The following is a 25,044-nucleotide window of genomic DNA, read 5'->3' on the forward strand; positions in this document are numbered from 1 at the left end:
GAGAAGTTGAGCTGGGTTAGGTAGTTCAAGACAGTTGCCTGAAGCTCCGCTTAGGTTTGAGATGGAGTAGATTTGGAAGACAAGATGAATGAAGTATTTGATTTTCTAAAAAAGGGAATGGAGACATTTTAATTTACAGCTTCTGAGGAAAGGTCATCAATCCAGAGAAGACCATGAAGGAAGGTCCAGGAAGAAGATATTCTCTGGAAAGGCCAGGGTGTCAGGGCCACTGTGGAAGTGTGAGCATGTAGCAGAAAGAACTCACTTCACAACTGTTTAAAAACGTTAAGGATATAAGCTAATGTTCGGGAATAGTTAATGTTTCTCGGAGTGAATATTAAGCTTCCTCCAAGGAAAACAACTCAACTGCTAAAGTCAGCCCTAAACTAGTGCCAAGAAAATAGTGCTAAATTAGGATTCTAGGAGAGATATGACTCAGTTAAGTATCATAGAGCGCTCAACCCATAAACTATTCATTTGCAGTCCTTGAGAACATAAGAGATTACAAATAAATGTACTGACTCTTTCCTTAAGGAAAAGAAATGCCTAAAATCATGATTCAGCTTTTTAAATTCAGTTTCCATGTGTAACTGTTATAGCTGCTGGGAAATACTTGATAGTCAAATCATTTTGTAAAACCATTTTCAAATGTTTAGTCTAAGACCGGGCAAATGTTCTTGGAACCAAACAAATTTTCTGAGTATTGATTCTAAATCTCTTTAGTCAGAATGAAAGTACTAAGAACTGTTTTAAAAATCATATTATTTCTATAAGCTTATGGGCAAGCATACAAGAAAAGATATACATGTTACATGTCAAATTGTGTATATCTAGTTCAAGTCCTGATCTGATTTCATATAATCTCTATCTGAATAACTGGCCAAATGTCAAGAAGATGCATATCTTAAAGGGACTTTCAAGTATATTGCCAATGTGATTGGAGTATTAACAACAAATTTGGATATTAATTCTTCGTAATCTCCAATAGCATCTAATTTCATTTCCATTATTTCATAGATGCCTCCTTTTCATCTAATATTGAGCATTAATTAGTCATTATTTGGCTGGAGTTGACATTAGCTAAAGTTTGAACTTAGGGTATAGCATCTGTGCATACGTGTTTGATTTGTGAAAACCCAGCAGCATGGCAGTTCAAATATTTATTCATTGTCTTGTGCTGGCTTTTAAGCACATGTGCGTATGCAAAGTGACCTAGCTTTGTGAATGGTCATACACAGAGAAAAAGAAATACATATAGAATAAATAATTTGAGCCTTAAAAAAAAAGTATATATATATGTGTGTGTATATATATATATGTATAGCGTTCCTTTTTTGAAAACTTGTAGCGTAAGGAAATAGGACTGAAACATTCATTATTTTCTATGAAGTAACATTAGTCTCACAATTTTTACTCCACTTTTTGACCAAGGGTGGATTTTTCCCCTAAAATCTTAGAGAATCATAAAAATTGAGATGAAAAGTCAACTCCTGAGACTGTGTATTCCTTTACCCCACCTGTGTGTGACTGTTTACTTCAGACTGCTTTATGTTCCCCAGAGCACAACCATCTCCTGTAAAACAAAAATGCCTATTAAACTGCTATAACTCGGGAGCACACCAGAGCATCCCCTTAACACTAACCGTGGTTTGACAACACTATCCCCAAACCACATCTTTTGCTTTCTAATTTGTTAAGCTTAATTGTAATCTTTAACTTTCCAAAGTGAAGGCAAAGAAATTTTCTTAATGTATTTCTTTGTGATAGGGAAAAAAGTGATACTTTTCTTCTACTTTGTCTTCAAATTTCTTATGGAATTTTTTTTCAGTGACCTTATCTCTACTTTCTCATTTTCTCTATTATAAAGAAAATAGTCATCTCTTCTTTCCTACATTTATCTTTTCCATATTTGATGAACACGCCTCCCCACACTTAAGAAAACATTGTAGGAAAAAATATTAATCTAAAATTGTACATTGTACTCTAATATCTGTTTTTCATTTGTCTCCCCCATTAGACTCTAGGTTTCTTGAAAGATTTCTTCTTTGTTTTCTACACCCAGTTCCTGTCTGTCATATAGTTCAAATATCAATTAGTATTTGATGAGCCAATGAACCACTTCATCAGGTCAGGATCCAGAAGGCTGCATTTTGAAACTAATCATGACACTGTGATTTTTAAAGGGCTTCCCATTGATCTTTTCACTCCATTCCAAAGGTGTCTGAAAGGCACCAGAGGGAAGGCAAAAACTCTAAAGTATCAGCCCCCCAATCTGTTCTCATGAGAGCTGCTATGGCTCATTGCCACACATACACAGTCTGATGTTAATCAACACTAACTAGAGCAGCTTGTGGCTATTCTCATCCTTGAGCAGATGAAACGAGGCCAGCAGCAGTGAGGGCACTTTGCTATAATCATCCAATAAATACTTTTGAAATGATGCTTACTTTTGTCTTTTGCATTAAAGTCTAAGCGCAAAGCCAAGTAGAATAGAAAATAAAGAACACTTCCCCTCTTCCACAATACCAAGCAGAAATTCCAGAGATTTTGCCAAAACTCCCCCATAGATTTATCACTTCTTAGGAGACTTTGTACAGAGAACTACAAAATCTCCTTTGCACCATAAGGGCCAGATGTTGCTGTGGAATTGTAACCACCCATAGCTATATGTATACACACATTGCACAGTCATCTCTAAATGCACAGAGGAGGCACAAGGAATGGAAGTTAAGACCTAACCTAGGCTTTTTCTAGGTTCAGAGAAAACTCTGACTAGCTACTCCTGTTAGATGGTTTCTCCTCTTTACCAAAGCCTCCCATCACTAGGGGGCAGGTTCATTCCCAACTTAGGAAGCACTATAACAGAAAAGCTTTCAACCCCAGAAAAGTGGTGCCTAGAGGTGTGATTTGTATAGCTAGCTATAGCTGAGTCTCATCCTCACAATGTTGCAACAACATTTGATCTGAAATAAATCCTTCAAACTTCAGATATACCATATTCCTATCTAATTATCAAATACATTCCTTAGGTACATTAAAACTTTTTGATCACTTACTATTGTAGAATACCTCGAACTGAACTCCCCTACATCTGAACGATACCTGAGTTGACCATTAATTTTAAATTTAATTCAAAGTGACAGTTTTCATTCTAGACCTTCCTTGGATAGCCACAGAGAAGTGTTATGTACAAATTATTTCAGTCATCCAGTTTCAATGAAGAGGTAGAGTTCAGGTGGATTTGGAGTGGGTATGAGAATCTAGCCAGATGGCCACAAAGACAGTCCTGGTGCTCTGGAAGAAGTACCACAGCATAAGCAAGAAACTGGAACACCACACCTGGTATAGGCCAATCCCTCTTTTCACTGCAATCTGGCAGTCTTTGGTAAAATAAGTGTAAGGGGAAGGATCCAGGCTGGAGAGGAGTGAGCAGAAAAATTGAGTACAGGATCTCAGAAGGTACAAAAAGGTACGCAGAAGGTACAAAAATCTGTTGCCTAATACAGCCTAATGACAAGTCACAAAAATTACTCTTACTGAATTAGAAAGACCTTATCTTGATTGTATGGGATTAAACCATATGAAATTGCTGATAATTGATTGGTTTTGACCTACAAAAATGCCAGTTCATGTGGCTCAACCTGATAGTATGAGTCACACGGGGTGAATGCTATGAAGACGCTCTGCCTCCACCTGTCCTGGTGATACAGGTCTGCAGGAGGATTTGCATCTAGAAATCAGAGATTTTTAAGACTCAGAGTCTTGCTATGTTGCCCATAATGGAATGCAGTGACTACTCACAGGTGCAATCATAGCACACTGCAGCCTCGAACTTCTGGACTCAAGAGTCCTCTTGCCTCAGTCTCCTAAGTAGCTGGGACTAAAAGCATGTGCCAACATGCTTAGCCCTAAGATTTTTTTTTTTTTACTTAACTTCCCCTGGAGCGCCAGTTTTTCGTTGAGTGGCCTCAGGGGCATCCTGGGAGGGCAGAGATGGGTTCGAGTGGAGGCCACGTGAATGAGTCTCAGAAATACCATTTTGTCTACTTTCTGTTGTACGGTTCCACATAAGATCTAACATAAAAGGTGTGGGGGAGGTTCTTATGCTTTAAAAAAAAAAAGTGATTCAAAGCCTCCAAAGCCTGAAGTTCATTCTTTGAAAAGTGACCCAAACACAAATCTTGACATTCTGGAATACTGAAGTTTTAAAACTGTAAATCCAGAGGGCCATGAACAAGTATGTCGATCACATAATTTCATGAAAGGCAAATTCTTGATAATGGTCATCCTCCTTCAGCCAGGTAAATGTCAAATTCAAAGAAAATGTATTCAGGACAGCAGCACTATGAAATTTCTGAGGATAAGAGCATATTTCACAGCACATAAATGAAAGTGGATCTTGGTGAATGTTCTATACAGAGAGAAAGGTTGTGTTTTGAACCTTTGCATAACTTTGGACAAAGAGTGAAGAAGGATATTGTTCACACCACAAGTCAAAACTACTCCCATCAATGTGCCCAATTACACAAGTCGAGGCTGCTGCTGGCCTTGATGGTTCATGGCCATTTGGAGTGTTTGCAGAGAGATTTGATGATTACTTGTCTAGAATTTGAGCTGTGTCTACTTATTCAATATTTTGGGACATTTTTTCTATAAATAACCAGTCAATTTTGTCTAGAAATCAGTGAAGTGATTAAGTAATAGGTCTATGTATTTATTGAAATGTTGTCTATATGGTAGGGATATATTCGTCTGTCAGTTCAAGCAGATAAAACTGGCTACACTTGTGTGGATACAAACATGATCATAAGCCTCACTAGTTCAATGAGCTGGCTTACATCTAAAGGACTCTTTTGGAAGTTGAAAAACAAATATCTTTTGCATAAACATTTTTAATATGACACCATATTTAACTTAAAATTTTAAATAACAGATGATCCTGTGAGATGCTATTTTGTGAGGTGTGAAAGGCCCCCAAAATGTAACTCTCATTGAGGAATTTTTATAGAAATTAGGGTTTTTATATTCTTTATTAGTAAATAGCTAGAAGATCTGTCTTATACTATATTGCTATGAGAATGGAAAACAATCTACATGAAAAAAGATTATGCTATGGCACAGAAGTACCTATTGGTTGAACAATGGTCATATGATTTTAAAACAAAATCATATGATTTTAAAACAAAGTGGGCAAAATCACCTACTACTGCCTGGCAAGAAGCAAAGGATCTAATTATATTAAAATTCTGCTGCTTATGTTAAACACAGAGACTCATCTGCACAGACAGCCATGTGAAGGGCTTCTTTCTTTCTAAGGTCAACTTAAGACCCTTTACATAATAATCATGCTTGCTTTACCATACATTGTGCCTAATTTAAAAAAAAAAATAAGTTGGTAAGCTCAATTCAAGCCTCTTTTTATTTAATGTTTAGATTAGCACTAAAATGAACTACTAATGTCTGCGTCCTTTGTTAGCAAGGATTTTCTTTCAATACCTACCAGAAGGAGTGGCTTAGCTGTCTGAGTATCAGCTTTAAAATACCTAGACTTCCTGGAACCATAGATTGTATTCTTAGGAGGGCTGAGGAACTTCTTAATTATTCTGAAATAGGTGGAATGGCAGACCATTTCCTACACAAGTGTCTTTCTACAAAATCTTAAAAATCTAAATACTCTGTGGATTTTAAAAATTCAGTAACTTTTTTTCTTCCATTTGGAGAAATGCTCGTTTGCTGTATGACCTCAGAAATCCAAAAATATGTCCTTTCCTTTTGCTTATCCTCTACAGTTTCTTAGCATGTTGTACCCTAAGCTATTTGTATATTTACAAATATACAAATGATATTTATTTGCTTAAGCATTATACTTTCAATTGTGGCTGAGCTAGTCCATTCTAAGGGCTAGACTGCAGAGAACTACTCACTGAAATCCAAGTAGTTAGAAAGAGCCCTTTTAAGCTTCACATGATATGTTCAACTCATGGGGTCTTTGAGTTCTCACCATTTTTTTTTCTTTTGAGGCAGAGTCTTGCTCCGTCACCCAGGCGGGAGTGCAACGGTGTGATCATAGCTTACTGCAGCCATAACCTCCTAGGCTCAAGCAGTCCTCCCACCTCAGTCTCCTGAGTAGCTGGGAGTACAGGCATGCACCACTACACCTGGCTAATTATTTTTAATAGAGATGAAGTCTTGCTAGGTTGCCCAGGCTGGTCTCAAACTCGTGAGCTCAAACAATCCTCTCAAAGCGCTGAGATTACCGGCATGAGCCACCACACCCGGCCACAGTTCTGTTTTAACATCTATTAATCCAAAACATTTCTTCAAAGTCCTTTGGTCAAATGCTTTTTGACCAAAGTCAATGCTGCTATTGATGTTTTATTCTGGGAGGAAGCTCTATTTCACCCCACTGTATTTTAGAAGTTTCAATGCAACCATGGAATGAGGATTTTCATTACAAGCTTTTTGAAAGGTGCAGTAGTCTCAACATAATGAACTCAAAATCTCAGTGCATTGAAGGGTTTGTATGTCAAGTTGACGAAGTGCCTAAATTGTATAAACTCCCTATGTGCACACTTAGAATTGGATCATCAGATTTGTCTAAACAATTTGAAAGGCTTTGCTATCTGTTCACTGAACAGTCATTATGATGTCCACACCTTTAAGAGGGACTCAGCCCCTCCACAACTGATAATGAAGGAAGAATGTCCAAGTGAGGTGAGGCAGCTGGACTTTGCAGGTCTGACTCTTGTCCCCCAGATTCACTTTTCATCAGCAACCTGGAGGAATCAGAACTAGGCCCTGCTGAACAATCTGGAGATGAAAATCAAAGCCGGGAAGTACAGCTTCTCCTGGATTGGATCTCGATTTGACGTTTTTCTTTTTTCTTTTTTTCAAGGAACAGACTGAGTTTCTTCAGAGCATTATATCAGGGATTAAGAGAATCAGTAGACTCGGGTTATTTTGGTTTTAGAAAAAGATCTCAGAAGATTATTTAAATTCCCTATGCCTTGGTTTCCCTGTGAGAAAATGAAAACAGTAAGGCTTGGACCGTCCCAGTAACAAAGGGGCAGATGTTAAAAATATAAAGGATTCTAGCTTTTATATAGGAAATGCATGTGCAAAATATTACTCATTTATTAAGGTGCGTGAAAATTTACTGTTAACAACACAGAAGACTAATATGTATCATTGATGTTATTCAGGTCTTATAAAACTCCAGTGGCCAGTCGTGTTTTTAATGCCAAGAACCCCGAGGAGCAACTGGTTTCTAAGAATCAACACTTAGTTCTGAGCCCAGAGATGCCCCAAGGAAGATAAGAGACTTACAGTTTGTTTGGCATCCAAAAAGCTTTCCAGACAGCAGTTTGTTTCCTTTCCCTTTTTATGAATGGTGGTAGTATTATGCTTCAGTCTGCGTTTTCTACCAAAGCCATTCATAAAAATAAAAACAAAACAAAATAACAACAACAAAAACTTTCTCGGCACAGTCTGGAGCCATTGGGTGCCAGAGGCTGGGAAAACATCCTGGCAGCCATAACCCCAACCAACATTGAAAGTATTCAAGGGTCTGTTTGTTTGGTGGTCTGAAAAGTATGAAGTGCTGTGTCTGAGGGTAGCTGGTAGAAGTTCCGTGACACAGACTAGGCCGGGAGCCAGGGCTGGCAGAGATTCAGACATTGTCTTTCCCCTCATTGAAGTGTCAGGACCTAATTCATGGAAAATTGGGTGAGCTGGCAGCCCTTTCAGAGGATTTCATTGAGCTGCAGTGTGCAGGAGTCACATGAATGCGGGAGCCTCGGCCAAAAAAGGAGGGGGATTTCTGAGCAGTAGGAACCAGTCAGCCTGCAAGAATGTGTGTGGATTTGAAACGGTTTGGGAGTAAACATGTATACAGGTGTAGTCGACAGGGAAAAAGGGGAGGAAGACGAGTGCTCTCTTCTTCCAAATGACCCTTTGGAAATGAATCCTCTATTAGCTCACGCTTTTGTGTCCTAAGAGGCAAGAAGTCCTCATTGTTCCTGGTTCGATTTCCCCTGGAGAAAATATCATCTCAAAACTTGGGCTTTTGTGATGACATCATCTTTACTGTGATTTAAAGTCAAAGGGAAGAACGTCTTTTCCTTTGAGCAAAAGTACCTTGCCATTTATTTTATTTTTATCCTGTCCATCTAAAAAAAAAAAAAAAGTTCTGATGATTTTTATATGGAATTTTTAATGTACCAGCAATAAACCACTGTACCTCTGAGAGGAAGGGGCTCTCAGAATGAATGAACAGGGGCTAGTAAATAGTGAACGTAATCTAACTGCTGTTATTTGGGAGAACTGTAGCAATTTTATTTTTCACTGGTGCAAGAAAGCATGTCACTATCCACATCAGAGTACCTCAGGTGTACTCACAAATCTCAGTGATGTGTAGATAGAATAATACATGCCTATATTCAAACACGAAAGTCAGGACTGGAAGTAAATAATCCATCGAAAAGCTTAGGCTTCAAATCCATCTTTTATAATGCCAAAGTAATAACAAGTATTTTCTAATATTCTATTGGAAAGTTAGGCATGCAGAAAAACATTCCCTCGAATGTTTAACTCAAAAGAGGAGAGTTTTGCTCTACACATACAATAGATATAGATATAACACAATATAACACAATATTCTTCCTATGATACCATCAAGAAACTGAACAAACTCACAGCATTATTTGCAAATCATAAGGGACTTGAATGCAAAACATTAAAACAACTTACAACTTTGTCATGAAGAGATAGCAAATTTTTTTTAAATGGGCAAAGGATTTAAATAAACATTTCTCCCCAGGAGACATATAAATGGCCAATAAGCGCACGAAAAGATGCTCAACATCATTAGTTGTGAGAAAAATTCAAATTGAAACAGCAATGATGTTTAACTTCACACCCATTTGGATGTCTATAAGCAAAAAGACAGGCAATAACAAGCATTGGCATGTATATGGAGCAAGTGGAACTCCAGATTCATTGCTGGTGGGACTGTAAAATGGTACAGCTGCTTTAGAAAACGGTCTGGCAGCTCCTCAAAAAGTGAAACAAAGAATTACAATATGAACCAGCGATTCCACTCCCAGATAGATACCCAAGAATGAAAACATGTTCGCACAAAAACGTGTATATAAATGTTCATAGTAGCATTATTCATAATAGCCAAAAGGTGGAAACACCCCAGATGTCCACCAGCTAATGAATGGATAGGTAAAATGTGGTATATCCATACAAGGGAATATTATTTAGCATAAAAAGGAATGAACTGCTGATGCTACCACATGGATGACCCTAGAAAACCCTAGGCCAGTGAAAGAAGCCACACACAAAAGACTCTACACATATTGTATGATTCCACTTACATGAAATGTCAAGATAGGTAAATTTGTAGAGATAGAAAGTAGATTCATGGTCACTTAGGCAGGGGAGGTGGCTAGGGATGTGGAGGGTAGTGGGGAGTAACCACTAATGGGTACAAGATTTCTTTTAGAGGAGATGAAAGTGTTCTAAGTTAGACTGTGGTGATGATTGCACAACCCTCTGAATATACTAAAATATACTTTCAATGAGTGAATTGTGTGGTATGTAAATTACGTCTCAATGAAGGTGTTTGAAAAAAATAAAATATTAACAAATTAGGTACCTTCGCTCCTCAGTTTTGTGATATATAGGCTAAAAACAAAGTGAATCAAACAATTAAGTTTCTTTCAAGCTAGTTGGCTTGTATGCCAGAATTTAATTGGGAATTGTTTTCACTGAGATAACCTATGTTGTATTTCCTTAATATAGAGAGATCATGAATAAACAGTTTTCTTTTTTTTGAGATAGGGTGTTGCTCTGTCACCCAGGCTGGAGTGCAGTGGCATGATCACGGCTCACTGCAGCCTTGACCTTTCTTGGCTCAGGTGATCCTTCCATTTAGGCCTCTGAGTAGTGGGACTACAGTTGCAATGCCACCACACCCTGTTAACTTTTGTACTGTTTGTAGAGACAGGGTTTCACCGTGTTGCCCAGCCTGGTCTGGAACTCCTGGGCTCAAGCCATCCATCCGCCTCTGCCTCCCAAAGTGCTGGGATTATAAGCATGAGCCACCATGCCTGGCCAAGTATAAACACTTTTAATGTTGTATATACCAGTTGAACTTTATACTTTCCTCTTTTCTTTGCAGACAAGTATCTATATTTAAAATATGTACACCTAATTTTTTCTATAATGTATATTTTCTTTTAAAAGATATCTTTTTCTTTTCCTCCTTAGCCACAACAAGTTGTTCAGAAGAAGCCTGCTCAGGTAAGACATAGTCATTAATTCTTTTCTCCCAATTAATATAAAAAGTGAAATATGTACTGAAAAATGTCCCCAAACTAAACTTTATTTCACATTTTCTTAATTTTGATTATCATCTTGCAGTATTCCTGAAAATGTGTTGTAGCCTTCAAAGTTAGGAATACATAGTCTGCAATCGTACCAGGAAAACCTCCCAAAATGTAAGGTCTTAAGTGTACAAAGCAAATATAAATTCTTTTACAAATAAAACTATTTTATTACATTGCCTCATATGTAAAACAAATATTTAATCTTATCCTGTATTTTACCAATTCTTAAACATCAGATTTTGTCCTTCCAACTGACTGTCTATATTCTGTTGACTTGACACCAGACTTATATCTAATGATTCATGACTGGAAACGTATTTCTTCATTGAACCATTTCATAATATTTGATGATCCCAAAACACTCCAAAGAATGCTGGAATACTTGGAAGTTAAGTTATACTAACTTGCAGACTGATGCATTCTTAGAGCTTATTTAAATAACTTGAATCACAGTCTCTGAAGTTTTTGGCAACATCAAATTGGGAAATAGCTCTACGTCTCTTGCCCCATATTCCTGGAGCACCTTGTCCTCACTATAATCTATACATAGAAACATTAAAAAAACATATTTATTGAGGAAGCATATCTTGAAGAAAACAAAACTGAAGTATAAATTAACCAGGATTGCTAATAATGTGAGCCATTATTAAAGTATAAGAATGTTCTGCTGTTCTCTTCCCTTCTGGATGTAAATAGTCATTGGAGATCTAGGTGGTAACATGCTGAACCTGCTAAAATAAGTAGTAAGCAGTGTCATGAGCTATCAAATTAAGTAGAACTCTTTCATGTAATTTTAAGTATCCATGAAATCTTTTTCCCTAGAAGTCTTTACAAATCTACCTTGCATCCTATTTTCTTAGGTCAATGTTGCCTTGCCTGGGAAGGACCACCTGGGCAATCTTATATATCTACTATTCTCTAAAAATGCCACTTAGAAGAGAATTGAAACTTCCAAACACATGAAAGGATCCAGGGAAAGTGTCTTCAAACAACTACATATGAGCTTTAAGTGGAATAAAAACAGAGTTACCATGAAAAAAATCATTATCATTGTGCTCCCATACCTAAAAGCTAAGAGTGGGAGAGGGGGCTAAAAAGACCCAGTGTTTGTGTATCTTTAAGCAATATTTAAAAATATATATATATAAACAAAAACTTGACATTTTAAGTAGGAGAACCCAAAAATATTTAGCTTCTCATCCTTTATCTGTACAAAAATCAAGAGAAAGTAAATTGATAATTCTGTGCATTTGAGTCAAAGGATGAGGCAGAGTTCACATTTGCATCACAGGCTGTGAACTATAGATTAATAACTTTATGTGGTTTGTTAATATTGATTCAGCCCCTGTGCTTAATGTCATAGGGAAGATGAGTCAAACAAAGAAAAACAGTCACTGCATCTGAGAAATGTATTTATATGTATATGCCTGTGTCCTATCCAGTGGTATGCTGGAACCGGCCCTTGTGAGCAAATAGTGAACATCTTTTCTGAATTCCGTGTTCAGTGATGTCAAGTAGGTAGCTTGAAATCCACTACGGTGGGAGTATTTACACCATGGAAAGTGACAAATACTACAAATCAGGACTTTTTTTTTTCCTGAGGAGCAAATAGTTAAACATTTACCTCCCCAGCATGGCCCCACCCTTGAGCGATTCTGTTTATTTGGTCTGGAGATATATCAGTATTTTTTGTGAACTCCCTAAGTGAGTTTAATGTGCAACTAGAGATGAAGACACTCCGTGAAAACACATGAGAGGATGTCTGAACATTTGTTGAGCAAATGACCACAGAATGTCAATGTGTATGGGACACACGGGGGATACAGATGAATGAGTGGAATGCCTCAGGTTATCAAGGGGATGATAAGACTGGAATTTTCTTGTTTTGTTTGATTTTGTTGTTGTTGAGTTGCAGAAGGGAAAACTGAAACATAAATTAAGGGAAAGAAATTACAGATGAGATGAATGGCATATACAAAGGTAGAGAGGCAAGAACAAATACACCATAGGTGGAGATTATTAATGTGGCTAGAACTGATTGCAAGTTGGACATTAATACATTAAGAAATAATATAAGTGAAATCACAGTTTTTTTCCCAAGAGAATCCAAAATCTCAAAGAAGCCACAAGCGGACTGAGTTGATCTTCAAGGATCAGTCTGGCTATCTTACAGACCCTGTTCCAGATTTGCCCTTTATAGGAGAGTTCAGACTCAGAATTATAAAAAAGAACATGAGCTTATTGGGCTATCTAATTTATATTGTCTAATGACACAGTGATGAATTATATAAACATGAAAACTACGTGAAAGTTCGTGAAAGCTAATGTAAATTTTACACTACATTCAAAAGAATCTCTTCCTTTTCCATCTGTTTCTTTCAAAATACCCTCCCAGATGGCTTTCCCATGTGGCAATGTGGATTAACTCAGCCTCATATCCTTCCTTCAACAGCACTTTGAGGGGTTACATTCAGAATCGCTTTTGAGGTGGTAAAAATTTTAGCACAACTAAATATTTTACATCTAAAGAAAAGGGCTCGGCAGTGTGTAAACAGACCTACATTTTTCTTTCTGGCCCCATCACTGGGCTAATTAATTTCTCTTTGCTCTATTTATCCATCTAGGAAATGGGATAATAATAATGCCTTTTCCCTTACTCCCAAGAACATTACATAAAATTCATAATTATATAAATTCCAGGTAGCATTATTACATTCTGACTTATTTTTGACTGTTAAGTTTTTCATTTCCAGAGATTTATAGTCTCAAAAATTCTAGAATCCTGATTTATTCCAAAGTACTTCCTCTTTGACATCAAGTGTTTTCATTGAATGTTTTTTAAGGCAGGAATTTTTTAGCTGGAGGAAATTTTCTAGTAATTGCTCCATCCTATCATTAGGGCTAAAGCATTTAGAATCATCTTCCTAGCATTTATGTCACACGTATACAGAATTACAAAGGCTCTGTGGTGAAGTATCCTCATACTGCTCAATGCTGAAGTCTCCTCAGAACTTCAAGAATGACCCTTGTTGAACCTGGGGTACAAAGCAGCAGAGTTTATTCTGACGAGACGAATTCAGAATTATGATAAATCTCAGCACCTACATACGCACTTGTGTTTGTGTATACAAGTACATGCATCTAGAGAGAAATGAAAAGTGAAGGACCACCCTGTTGCAGGGGTTTGTGTTTGGGAAATCCACCAGGTGTCATCAGCTGCAAACATCAAGTGTGTCCCATAATCCTAATGAGAGAGTTAATAGTCTCTTAAAAAGCTAAAGGGGAAAATCTGTAATATGCACGTTAACTTTTTTCTAAAATTCCAAAACCAATGAAAACAGCTTACAAAATAACTCTACTATATTTGCACTTCAAGTGATAAACAATAAATTAAAATCAGCTAATTAGAAATAAATAGAAATGAGGCTGGGTGCGGTGGCTCACGCCTGTAATCCCAACACTTTGGGAGGTCAGGAGTTCGAGACCAGCCTGGCCAACATGGTGAAGCCCCGTGTCTACCAAATACACAAAAATTAGCCGGGTGTGTCAGTGGGCACCTATAATCCCAGCTACTCGGGAGGCTGAGGCAGGAGAATCGCTTGAACCTGGTTGGCGGGGGAGGGTTGCCGTGAGCAGAGATTGTGCCACTGCACTCCAGCCTGGGTGACAGCGAGACTCCATCTCAAAAGAAAGAAAGAAAGAAATAGAAATGAGCTCGTTTTTTAGCAATTTGAGCAGTTGAATTCTCAGTCATATGAATTACATTCTTAACTCTAGTAGGAAATGGTGGTAGGTTTTTCTTTTTCTTTTTTTAAAAAAAGAAACACGATAAAAGTACCAGATTATTATTATTATTAGAGGGTGCTTTGTTACTCAAGTTTTTACTTTGATAAAAATAAGCCTCTCTCCATCTGAGTTGTCTAAAAATGTTTCGCTAGTTTATCAGGTATTTGATCGTTTATTGCTATTACCCTTTTAAGGCTTTAACCTGAGACTTAAAGGGACTCCCTAAATGTAATTCAGACATTTTTCTCTCACCTTTCTTCTACCCAAAGGGAAAACAGGTTTTTAAAATCCTAGCAGCTCTCCACCCTTTCAATCTACTTTCCCCATTGTTGTACAGCCCTGGCAAACGATGCCTCTGGCAATTAGGACAGGTATAAACCTGCTCCTTTTCAATTTCCCAATGAGAGGATTGCAAAGTTTTCAGTTTCTAAAAGACTGGAAACAAAGCTCTCTGTTTCAAAAAAAAGAGTTTTTACTTGCGAGTAACATCTTCTGTGGGTGGTGTGCACCCGGGCAAAGAAATCTCAGTAAGCCTTGATTATCACGGGATTTCTTCCCCCTCAAAATAAAATGTTGAATGTTTTTACAGAGACTTCAAGGGCAGTTTTAAGGATGTTTATATTTCAGACAACCTAAACATTGTTTGGAGCAAAATGAGAGATTTCATTTTGGGACAAGCAAGTTGATGAATTGCAGTCAGCATCTCGTTCTCAAAGAAGGCATTTTTACTGGGGGCTTTTAGTCTAGACATACAAAGAGGGAAGGAGGAAAGGGGAAAGCATTCTCACTCGAACACTCATCTTTTACATGGTACCTTGGCCAGTGCAGTAAATAGTTCATAATAAATCAGACTTACAAATACTCACTCGTCTGCTCACTCAAGGAGCATAATGATTTATACAGCCTAAGTCACAAAGATTACTGATGTATTTTTTTTCTTGCTTATGCACTTTCAAGCTAGTAAAACATCTTGTGGGCCAGTAAATGTTTAGTACCAACTGGCAAAACACGAAGAATCATATCAAAGGCTGCCCTGAGTTGCACTGTTCTGTTGTGTAGGAAATACTTTTTGACTTAACCTCTGATCTCTGACATCACAAAGGTCAAGGGAAAAGGAGACAGCAAAGTAGAAACCAAGGTTTAACCCTTAGTAAAGTAGCTCAAGGACACAGAAGCACAGGGAAATTGGAGGGCAGAGGAAGCGTATCAAAATGATTATTAACTGTAAACAGATGAAGTAATTAGCTTAGCTAACAGTTGTAATACAGGAATATTGGCAGGATGAAGTCAGCGGTTCTTGGCAGGAAATGTTTTATAGAGATGACAACTTCTAACAGAAGTGAAAGAACATCACTCAATTTAGGGCAACTTATAAAACTCCAAAAAGCAAAATTTAGTGTTTCTGGACTTGACAAATTTGCTGTGAGAGTTTTTTTTTAAGTATGACTGTTTCTGTGTGGGGAAGTCTGTGCATTAGGCTCAAAACAAAATGGCAGTGGCTGCCTGCATTTCCCCTTCATATTGCAGAATTTTCCTCTACATTTTGATGTGTACTGGATAACAACCAATTATTTACTCAATATATAATCTTTCTTCTTACTCTCCAAACTTGCTGACCCAAATTAATGTGGAACAAATAGCAATTGGCTTTAAAACCTGGTCTTTCTAAGAAAATCCTTAATGGTTGCATAGAAATATGTTGCATTGCCTCAGACACTTACATTCAGGAAATGTTTGCTGGACGCTCAAATGTCTACTGAGAAATTGTTAACTTACTGTTATTGATATCTTTATAATCTTACTCAAAAGTCATAACTCAGGATAATGAAAAACGTTTGGTGCAATAATGATTAAAATCCACAAATGTTCTGTTCCCTGGTCTCAAATACAACACCTATGCAAAATTTTACACATCTACAAAACAAAGGGAAAAGGTTTTTCCTAGTCTATGCCACTAATAAGCACATCTGGAATATAACCCTTAAGCAGTTTTTAATCATAATTTAAAGCTACTTTGCATAAAAATAAGAACATTCCACAACAGTTGTGGAAACATTGAAATAAATTTTCTTCTTCTGGGCTGGGCACGGTGGCTCATGCCTGTTATCCCAGCACTTTGGGAGGCCCAGGCAGAAGTATTCCTTGAGCCCAGGAGTTTGAGACCAGCCTGAGCAACATAGTGAGACTTCATCTCTATTTAAAAAAAAAAAAAAAAAAAATTCCCTTCTTTTGAATACTTTGTTTATGCAAAAATCCTTTTGCTGTCTTTAGCTATTTTTTTAAATGCAGTGTTCCTGCAATATGAATTGAACCTGGCATGGAAAACTGATCAAACCGGTAATCCTCAGAAATCATGACTCCTGAAACTTGCAATTAGTTTATACCTAAAATGATTTCCCTATTTGAAAAATGTGCCTACCATCTCCAGATTTTTTAAAAATGGCCCTTTATCCCAGAAAGGAGAAATTCATTGTATCCCAGAGACCAGCGTTACTTCTGTTGCAATATTTTCAGTGATGGAACTCTGTTGAGGCTACAGACAAGAAAAGCAGGAGAGCATTTTAGGAATCTAAGATTTTTTATTTTACTTTCCTCTGGGGACCTTCTTTAATAGTTTTTTTCTTTCTTAAGAACCTATCCTTGAATCACAGGTAAAGAAATAATCACAGAATGAGTAACTGACATTAATAATCACAGCTTCACACTATAGTCTTACTGGATTTTTACTCTTTTTCAGGGTTTCCCCAAGTGGTGGTCACATTTCTCACACAACCCTGCAGTGTAGATAGACATGTATAGTCATTACTGGGCTGACACGGTGGGACTAAGACCTGCTAGTGCCATGGTTGGCATCTATGATTAGTGAGGTCCAAGATCAACCTTCTTTACATTAAACATGCCCTAGCAAGACCTTCAAACCGACTTTATTAAGCTGATGCTAACGCACACAAAGAAGTCCTAACAATTCTATGTTTTTATATACATAATGCAAAAATAAAGACAAGATCAGGTACAAGTGCTGTCAATATCTCAACTTCTTGTCTCCTTTTGAAAAACATATTTCCCGCCTAGCATTTCCACCAGAATCCCTTGCTCTTGCCAGATTATATGGTTTATATATGTTCCATTTAACATGTTTTTTAAAAATCTGCTGTAGAGTTTTCCTAGTTGGGGGAAATAATCACTTTCCATTAAGTTAAACAGTCCCAATAAATTTTAAATGAAAATATCTGACAGAGAAATAGAAAAACTGAGCTTTGTGGTCTTGCCGGTCACTTAGCTACAGATGGAACTTGAAAAACTGGTTCCTGGTCATTGCTGCTGAAGAGAGAGAGCCCTTTATTTCTGTTGTGACAGGACTGACTCAAGATACTCATGAATGTGGAAAACTCCTAAGTGTGTCATTCTGAGTTCCTGAGAAGTTGAACATACACAGATGACAAAAAAGAATGCCATTTAGCCATAACTACCCTTTCTAGATTACCAAGTATTTGTAGGTTTATTGGCAAGATAGCTTAAATTACGTATGTATTTCTGGCCTGCAACATCATGTAATAGAATAGTTGCAGAATTCTTTGCAGTTAAGAAAAAAAAAAAAGATAAGGACTTATTAAAGCTGACATGGACTTCTGTGATTTTTGCACTCCGTACCACACACAAAGGAGGGCATCGTGGTGACAACACCCCTGTGTTTGTATTTCCCGGTTCCATTTAGAATTCACTGGCCTCTTCTACTGCAGACCTGCTGTTCAGTCTGCATCTGAAAATTAAACCCAGAGCTTCAGCTCTTAGCATTAAATATTGAACTTTCTTCCAGCACACACCCTCATCCATGCCTGTATGGTAAGTCTGATTAAATTCAAGACATTTTAAAATTCTGTCAGCCTTAGGAGTTAAGTGTGGATATTGGGCTGCATCATGCATGATGGCTGGGAGCTTTTCAGTGTTTAGAGGCCTTAGTGGCTGGTGCTCATAAAAATGTCACTGTGTACTTGCACTTTGAAAAGTCCTTTCATCTGAACATTCCTGAAGCCCCATTCCAACAGGTAAGCCTTCTTGACCAAAGAGCGGCTGTTTAGCCTTCCCACCCTGCCGCTAGACCCTAAGGAGATGTGTTCAACTCTTGGCTACAGTTTTCATTTCCTTATTACTTCAGGGCTCCTCTTGGGAGCTACACAAGCTCAAAGGTCCTTTGACCATTAGGTGACAAATGCGAAGCAATTTTTTTAAAACATGTCAAGGTAAAAGCTATTGTCTATAACACACGGCCATGTCTTTTCTTTTTTTTTCTTTTCATTTCAGACGGAGTCTTGCTCTGTCACCCAGGCTGGAGTGCAGTGGCACCATCTCGGCTGACTGCAAGCTCCACTTCCTGGGTTCACACCATTCTCCTGCCTCAGCCTCCCAAGTAGCTGGGACTACAGGTGCCCGCTACCACACCTGGCTAATTTTTTGTATTTTTAGTAGAGATGGGGTTTCACCGTGTTAGCCAGGATGGTCTGGATCTCCTGACCTTGTGATCTGCCTGCCTAGGCCTCCCAAAGTGCTGGGATTACAGGCAGGAGCCACCATACCTAGCCCCAGCCATGTCTTTTAAGTTATTAAAGATGATTGAAGCTCAGGGGTCCCTACCAACTCCTCAGTTACAGAAACAGGACTCTTTGGGGATGTCGGAGCCAGCTGCTTATTCTCCATGTCACCTGTTTCTGTTCCCTCTTTGCACCACAGAAGCACCCTGTGTTAAGTCTGGCCAAACCATGACACTTAGGGGAGCTGAGAATGGGTTTTCCAACCTCATTCCTGACAGGGAGGATTTTTCTTCTCTTCATTGAATGCACACTTGTCATACAGAATCCACACATGTAACCAAAGACCAAGTCACTGGGAAGGTGAGAGCTGAGGTTTGCAGAGGTGGGAAGAGCCACCTGCCCCACCACATCACGCCTTTGGGAACCATTCCTTCCTTTGAAGGGTGGCCAGCCAGGGCTATGCCAAGAAGAGAGAGCTCTCCACTAACTAGACATTTGAGAAAAGCATCATTCTGAGCATGTGAGAGCCACATTGCCTCCAAACCTTTAATGGAGTGAGACTCCCACCCTCTGACATCCTAGTCATGTTCCCAGTACTAACTGATAGTTACTAGTAGAATTCCAAGGTCAGCAGAAAGATACATTAATAAAACAACTATCCACATTGTCTTAAGGACAGTTAAGGAAACAACATGACCTACTACCATTTTCATCTGAATTGTGTCTAAAGGGTTGGAATTCAGGAGTTTCAGGAGCTCACATCAAGCAAAGTTTCTGGGAATGTTTTGAAAAGCTGATCACATTCCATCTAGTACAAGGTCTTTGTTAAGTTCATGGCCTGAAAATTCTGCTTCCTTCTGGATTTGAAAGTACCTTGGTTTCCGGATAATATAGAAAAATCAAACAGTTAGAAATTGAATAATTACAGCTCAATCCAGGAGGTCTGCCAGCTTGACTGAGTTCTATTAATTTGTTAACCGTAAGAAGGAATAAAATATACCTGCTGGCTTTTATGCCGTGGTCTGTTTCAGAGTAGTCACCTAAGTCCACACCTCATGTCAGAATGAGAAGTGAATCATCTGGGGACAAATGAGGTGTGTATCTGCCTAACAGCTTAGTGACTTTCTGGAATTTAAATATTAAGTGAAAGGACAGGGTCACAGGGCAGCTGATCTTTGACTCATCTGTCTTTCGTCTGCCCATGGCTTTAATCATGCTACATCCTCCTTTGTGGCCAGGGCTCCACAGAGAATCTCAGGGTCATGGCCTGTTGCCTAGTCAAGAGGTATAAACCTGCTGCTTAAATATGTGAGGCCCACAGTTTGGGGGTTGGGAGTTAAAGAGGAGGTAGCCTCATACGTTCCACTTTTCCCACAAAACCCAAAGCAGACTAAACAAAACCGGTGTGAAATCTCATGACTTGATGCTGCCGTGGTTATATTTTTCAAGCTGTAATCCATTCATTTGTATGTGTGTTTATTCCCAGGATTTACAGCTTGCTCAGTCTTCAGGGGGAAAGAGAATATTTGAAACCTTTTGCAAAGGGTTTGAAGTATGCAGTAGCCTGTGATTAAAGCCCAGGATGGTGTGTGTGTGTGTGTGTGTGTGTGTGTGTGTGTTTGTGTGTGTGTGTGTATTCATGTGAATGTGTGAGTGCCCGTTCATGTGGGTTTTTTTTCTTCCATTTGCTGCTTTTACGCAAAAGCGTCACACATGGTAGCATTTAGGAGTCCCTTCACAGCTGAAGTGTTTCAAACACTAATGAATGGAAGTTTGGTCATATAATGCAGACAAGCTTTAAGGCATGCTTTACTGAATGGTGTACTGTAGTGACCTGGGAAAGGAAGAGAGGTATAAATTGTGTCGGTTAGCCACCCAGACAAAATGAAGCCATGTGGAAAATCAAATCTATTAAAGTATGAAGACTGTTATAAGCTGTTTTAAGCTGGCCATTCTTAAAGGGGCTCGGTCTGCTGCAGGAGTAAATGTTTACCTCTTCCCCCAGATCTTTTTCACATGCCGTCTTATGAGACAATGTGCAGCATTTGATAAAAATCATCCTCTCACTAACGACGCTTTTATCGGAAATGTTTATTGTCTCCGCTTTACCACCCATGTCCTGAAAGGTACTGCACATTTGTTAAATAAGCAAAAGGAAAGAGAACTTTGCGGCTCAAGCCGGCTCACAGAAACCCCAACAAATTCCAGAGCCATAAGGAATCAGAAAAAGGAAAAGGGAAGGAGGAGTTAGATTTATATGAAGAGGGGGGCCTTGCAAAAACATATATATTAGATTTTCTCTGCTTGGCTAGCCCACCATCAAATGTTTGGTCGATGAGGATTAGTATTGAGATTGAGCAGTTACGCCGAACTTGGGTCACTGTCTCAAAATGTGCTTTAATAAATACAGGGGGGAGGAAATGGATTTGGGAAGGCTCGTTGTCAGCTCTGCCCCTGCTCTCACACTGCCTCTGCACAGTGGTGTAGCGGTCACACACAGGTGTTGGCACCAGTACCAACCCGACCCAAATCCTGGTCCCACACACCCTGTAATTTTGGGCACATTACTTGTCTGTGCCTTGGTTTTCTCAGATGTAAAACAGGAATATTAACAGAAGGTGCCTAAGCATCTGGTAAGCACTCTAAAAATACCAGCTATTATTACCAGTATCTGGAGGGTGGGTTCATTTATACCTTAAGAAAGGATCCCCCTAACTCTATTTTTCTTGTGTGCCGGTTTTTAAAACTGATGAATGGCATGCTGTCGAGAAAAATTTATCCATTCCTATTTTTTTCTAATTGGTGAGTAAGTGTGCATTGCCCTGACATTCTCTGGACAGCAAACAATTGAATTTGCTGACCAGCCGCCATGATGTCAAGCCTTAAGTCAACAGTGGCTAATGACCGCTCTGGGAAAAAACAACACCTTGATTCCTCAATTACGGTTTAAGAAGCCCTGGGAATGAGGGCTCGCCAGTCATCGTCATCGTCTTTTGAGGCAAGCATAATATGCTGTGGAAACAGGTTACCTCTCAACTGTTGGCAAGAGCAGCCCAAACAGTATAACGATTGAGCGTCATGGCTGTGCCCTTTGTGTGTTCCAGGAGGAAACTGAAGAGACATCCTCACAAGAGTCTGCCGAAGAGGACTAGGGGGCGCCAACGTTCGATTTCTACCTCAGCAGCAGTTGGATCTTTTGAAGGGAGAAGACACTGCAGTGACCACTTATTCTGTATTGCCATGGTCTTTCCACTTTCATCTGGGGTGGGGTGGGGTGGGGTGTGGGAGGGTGGGGGTGGGGTGGGGAGAAATCACATAACCTTAAAAAGGACTATATTAATCACCTTCTTTGTAATCCCTTCACAGTCCCAGGTTTAGTGAAAAACTGCTGTAAACACAGGGGACACAGCTTAACAATGCAACTTTTAATTACTGTTTTCTTTTTTCTTAACCTACTAATAGTTTGTTGATCTGATAAGCAAGAGTGGGCGGGTGAGAAAAACCGAATTGGGTTTAGTCAATCACTGCACTGCATGCAAACAAGAAACGTGTCACACTTGTGACGTCGGGCATTCATATAGGAAGAACGCGGTGTGTAACACTGTGTACACCTCAAATACCACCCCAACCCACTCCCTGTAGTGAATCCTCTGTTTAGAACACCAAAGATAAGGACTAGATACTACTTTCTCTTTTTCGTATAATCTTGTAGACACTTACTTGATGATTTTTAACTTTTTATTTCTAAATGAGACGAAATGCTGATGTATCCTTTCGTTCAGCTAACAAACTAGAAAAGGTTATGTTCATTTTTCAAAAAGGGAAGTAAGCAAACAAATATTGCCAACTCTTCTATTTATGGATATCACACATATCAGCAGGAGTAATAAATTTACTCACAGCACTTGTTTTCAGGACAACACTTCATTTTTAGGAAATCTACTTCCTACAGAGCCAAAATGCCATTTAGCAATAAATAACACTTGTCAGCCTCAGAGCATTTAAGGAAACTAGACAAGTAAAATTATCCTCTTTGTAATTTAATGAAAAGGTACAACAGAATAATGCATGATGAACTCACCTAATTATGAGGTGGGAGGAGCGAAATCTAAATTTCTTTTGCTATAGTTATACATCAATTTAAAAAGCAAAAAAAAAAAAAAGGGGGCAATCTCTCTCTGTGTCTTTCTCTCTCTCTCTTCCTCTCCCTCTCTCTTTTCATTGTGTATCAGTTTCCATGAAAGACCTGAATACCACTTACCTCAAATTAAGCATATGTGTTACTTCAAGTAATACGTTTTGACATAAGATGGTTGACCGAGGTGCTTTTCTTCGGCTTGAGTTCACCATCTCTTCATTCAAACTGCACTTTTAGCCAGAGATGCAATATATCCCCACTACTCAATACTACCTCTGAATGTTACAACGAATTTACAGTCTAGTACTTATTACATGCTGCTATACACAAGCAATGCAAGAAAAAAACTTACTGGGTAGGTGATTCTAATCATCTGCAGTTCTTTTTGTACACTTAATTACAGTTAAAGAAGCAATCTCCTTACTGTGTTTCAGCATGACTATGTATTTTTCTATGTTTTTTTAATTAAAAATTTTTACAAATACTTGTTTCAGCTTCTCTGCTAGATTTCTACATTAACTTGAAAATTTTTTAACCAAGTCGCTCCTAGGTTCTTAAGGATAATTTTCCTCAATCACACTACACATCACACAAGATTTGACTGTAATATTTAAATATTACCCTCCAAGTCTGTACCTCAAATGAATTGTTTAAGGAAATGGACTAATTGACTTGCAAAGACCTACCTCCAGACTTCAAAAGGAATGAACTTGTTACTTGCAGCATTCATTTGTTTTTTGCAATGTTTGAAATAGTTCAAACTGCAGCTATCCCTAGTCAAAACTATTTTTGTAAAAGACATTTGATAGAAAGGAACACATTTTTACATACTTTTGCAAAATAAGTAAATAATAAATAAAATAAAAGCCAACCTTCAAAGAAACTTGAAGCTTTGTAGGTGAGATGCAACAAGCCCTGCTTTTGCATAATGCAATCAAAAATATGTGTTTTTAAGATTAGTTAAATATAAGAAAATGCTTGACAAATATTTTCATGTATTTTACACAAATGTGATTTTTGTAATATGTCTCAACCAGATTTATTTTAAACGCTTCTTATGTAGAGTTTTTATGCCTTTCTCTCCTAGTGAGTGTGCTGACTTTTTAACATGGTATTATCAACTGGGCCAGGAGGTAGTTTCTCGTGACAGCTTTTGTCAGTATGGCTTTTAGTACTGAAGCCAAATGAAACTCAAAACCATCTCTCTTCCAGCTGCTTCAGGGAGGTAGTTTCAAAGGCCACATACCTCTCTGAGACTGGCAGATCGCTCACTGTTGTGAATCACCAAAGGAGCTATGGAGAGAATTAAAACTCAACATTACTGTTAACTGTGCATTAAATAAGCAAATAAACAGTGGCTCATAAAAATAAAAGTCGCATTCCATATCTTTGGATGGGCCTTTTAGAAACCTCATTGGCCAGCTGATAAAATTGAAGCAATCGCTCATGTTGGCCAAACATGGTGCACCGAGTGATTTCCATCTCTGGTGAAGTTACACTTTTATTTCCCGTACGTTGTACAATCAAAACACACTACTACCTCTTAAGTCCCAGTATACCTCATTTTTCATACTGAAAAAAAAGCTTGTGGCCAATGGAACAGTAAGAACATCATAAAATTTTTATATATATAGTTTATTTTTGTGGGAGATAAATTTTATAGGACTGTTCTTTGCTGTTGTTGGTCGCAGCTAAATAAGACTGGACATTTAACTTTTCTACCATTTCTGCAAGTTAGGTATGTTTGCAGGAGAAAAGTATCAAGACGTTTAACTGCAGTTGACTTTCTCCCTGTTCCTTTGAGTGTCTTCTAACTTTATTCTTTGTTCCTTATGTAGAATTGCTGTCTATGATTGTACTTTGAATCGCTTGCTTGTTGAAAATATTTCTTTAGTGGATTATCACTGTCTGTTCTGCACAATAAACATAACAGCCTCTGTGATCCCCATGTGTTTTGATTCCTACTCTTTGTTACAGTTCCATTAAATGAGTAATAAAGTTTGGTCAAAACAGATCAAGGAGGGAGACACTCACAAGTCATTTTGTTGCACCCCTTGCACACATCTTGGCTCACATGTACATAAAGTGTGTTTTACATATCATACTCCTTCAATCAACTGCCCTGAACTCGGCTTTCAGATTTTGACATTTAGTTCTACAGAGACAATCTTAGAAGAAGCGTGAAGAACAAGCTGTA

At 38.3% G+C, this 25,044-nt stretch overlaps 1 protein-coding gene across 2 annotated transcripts in view; it reads left to right on the forward strand.

The window, feature by feature from the left end:
- Nucleotides 1–24,789, forward strand: part of HMGA2 (high mobility group AT-hook 2) — a 141,270-nt gene extending 116,481 nt beyond the window's left edge. The window contains exons 4-5 of one of the 2 annotated variants that reach the window (XM_002823485.6): nucleotides 10,276–10,308; nucleotides 21,814–24,789. In XM_002823485.6, coding sequence (XP_002823531.1) covers nucleotides 10,276–10,308; nucleotides 21,814–21,861 — 81 coding nt within the window. In that variant the 3' untranslated portion in view covers nucleotides 21,862–24,789. Of the gene's footprint in view, nucleotides 1–10,275; nucleotides 10,309–11,254; nucleotides 11,505–21,813 lie in introns of those variants that run through there. The other variant, XM_009247996.4, reaches the window with a different exon arrangement.
- Nucleotides 24,790–25,044: the final 255 nt, after the last annotated feature.

Source organism: Pongo abelii, chromosome 10 (genome assembly GCF_028885655.2).
Source record: "Pongo abelii isolate AG06213 chromosome 10, NHGRI_mPonAbe1-v2.0_pri, whole genome shotgun sequence".
Lineage (NCBI taxonomy): Eukaryota > Metazoa > Chordata > Mammalia > Primates > Hominidae > Pongo > Pongo abelii.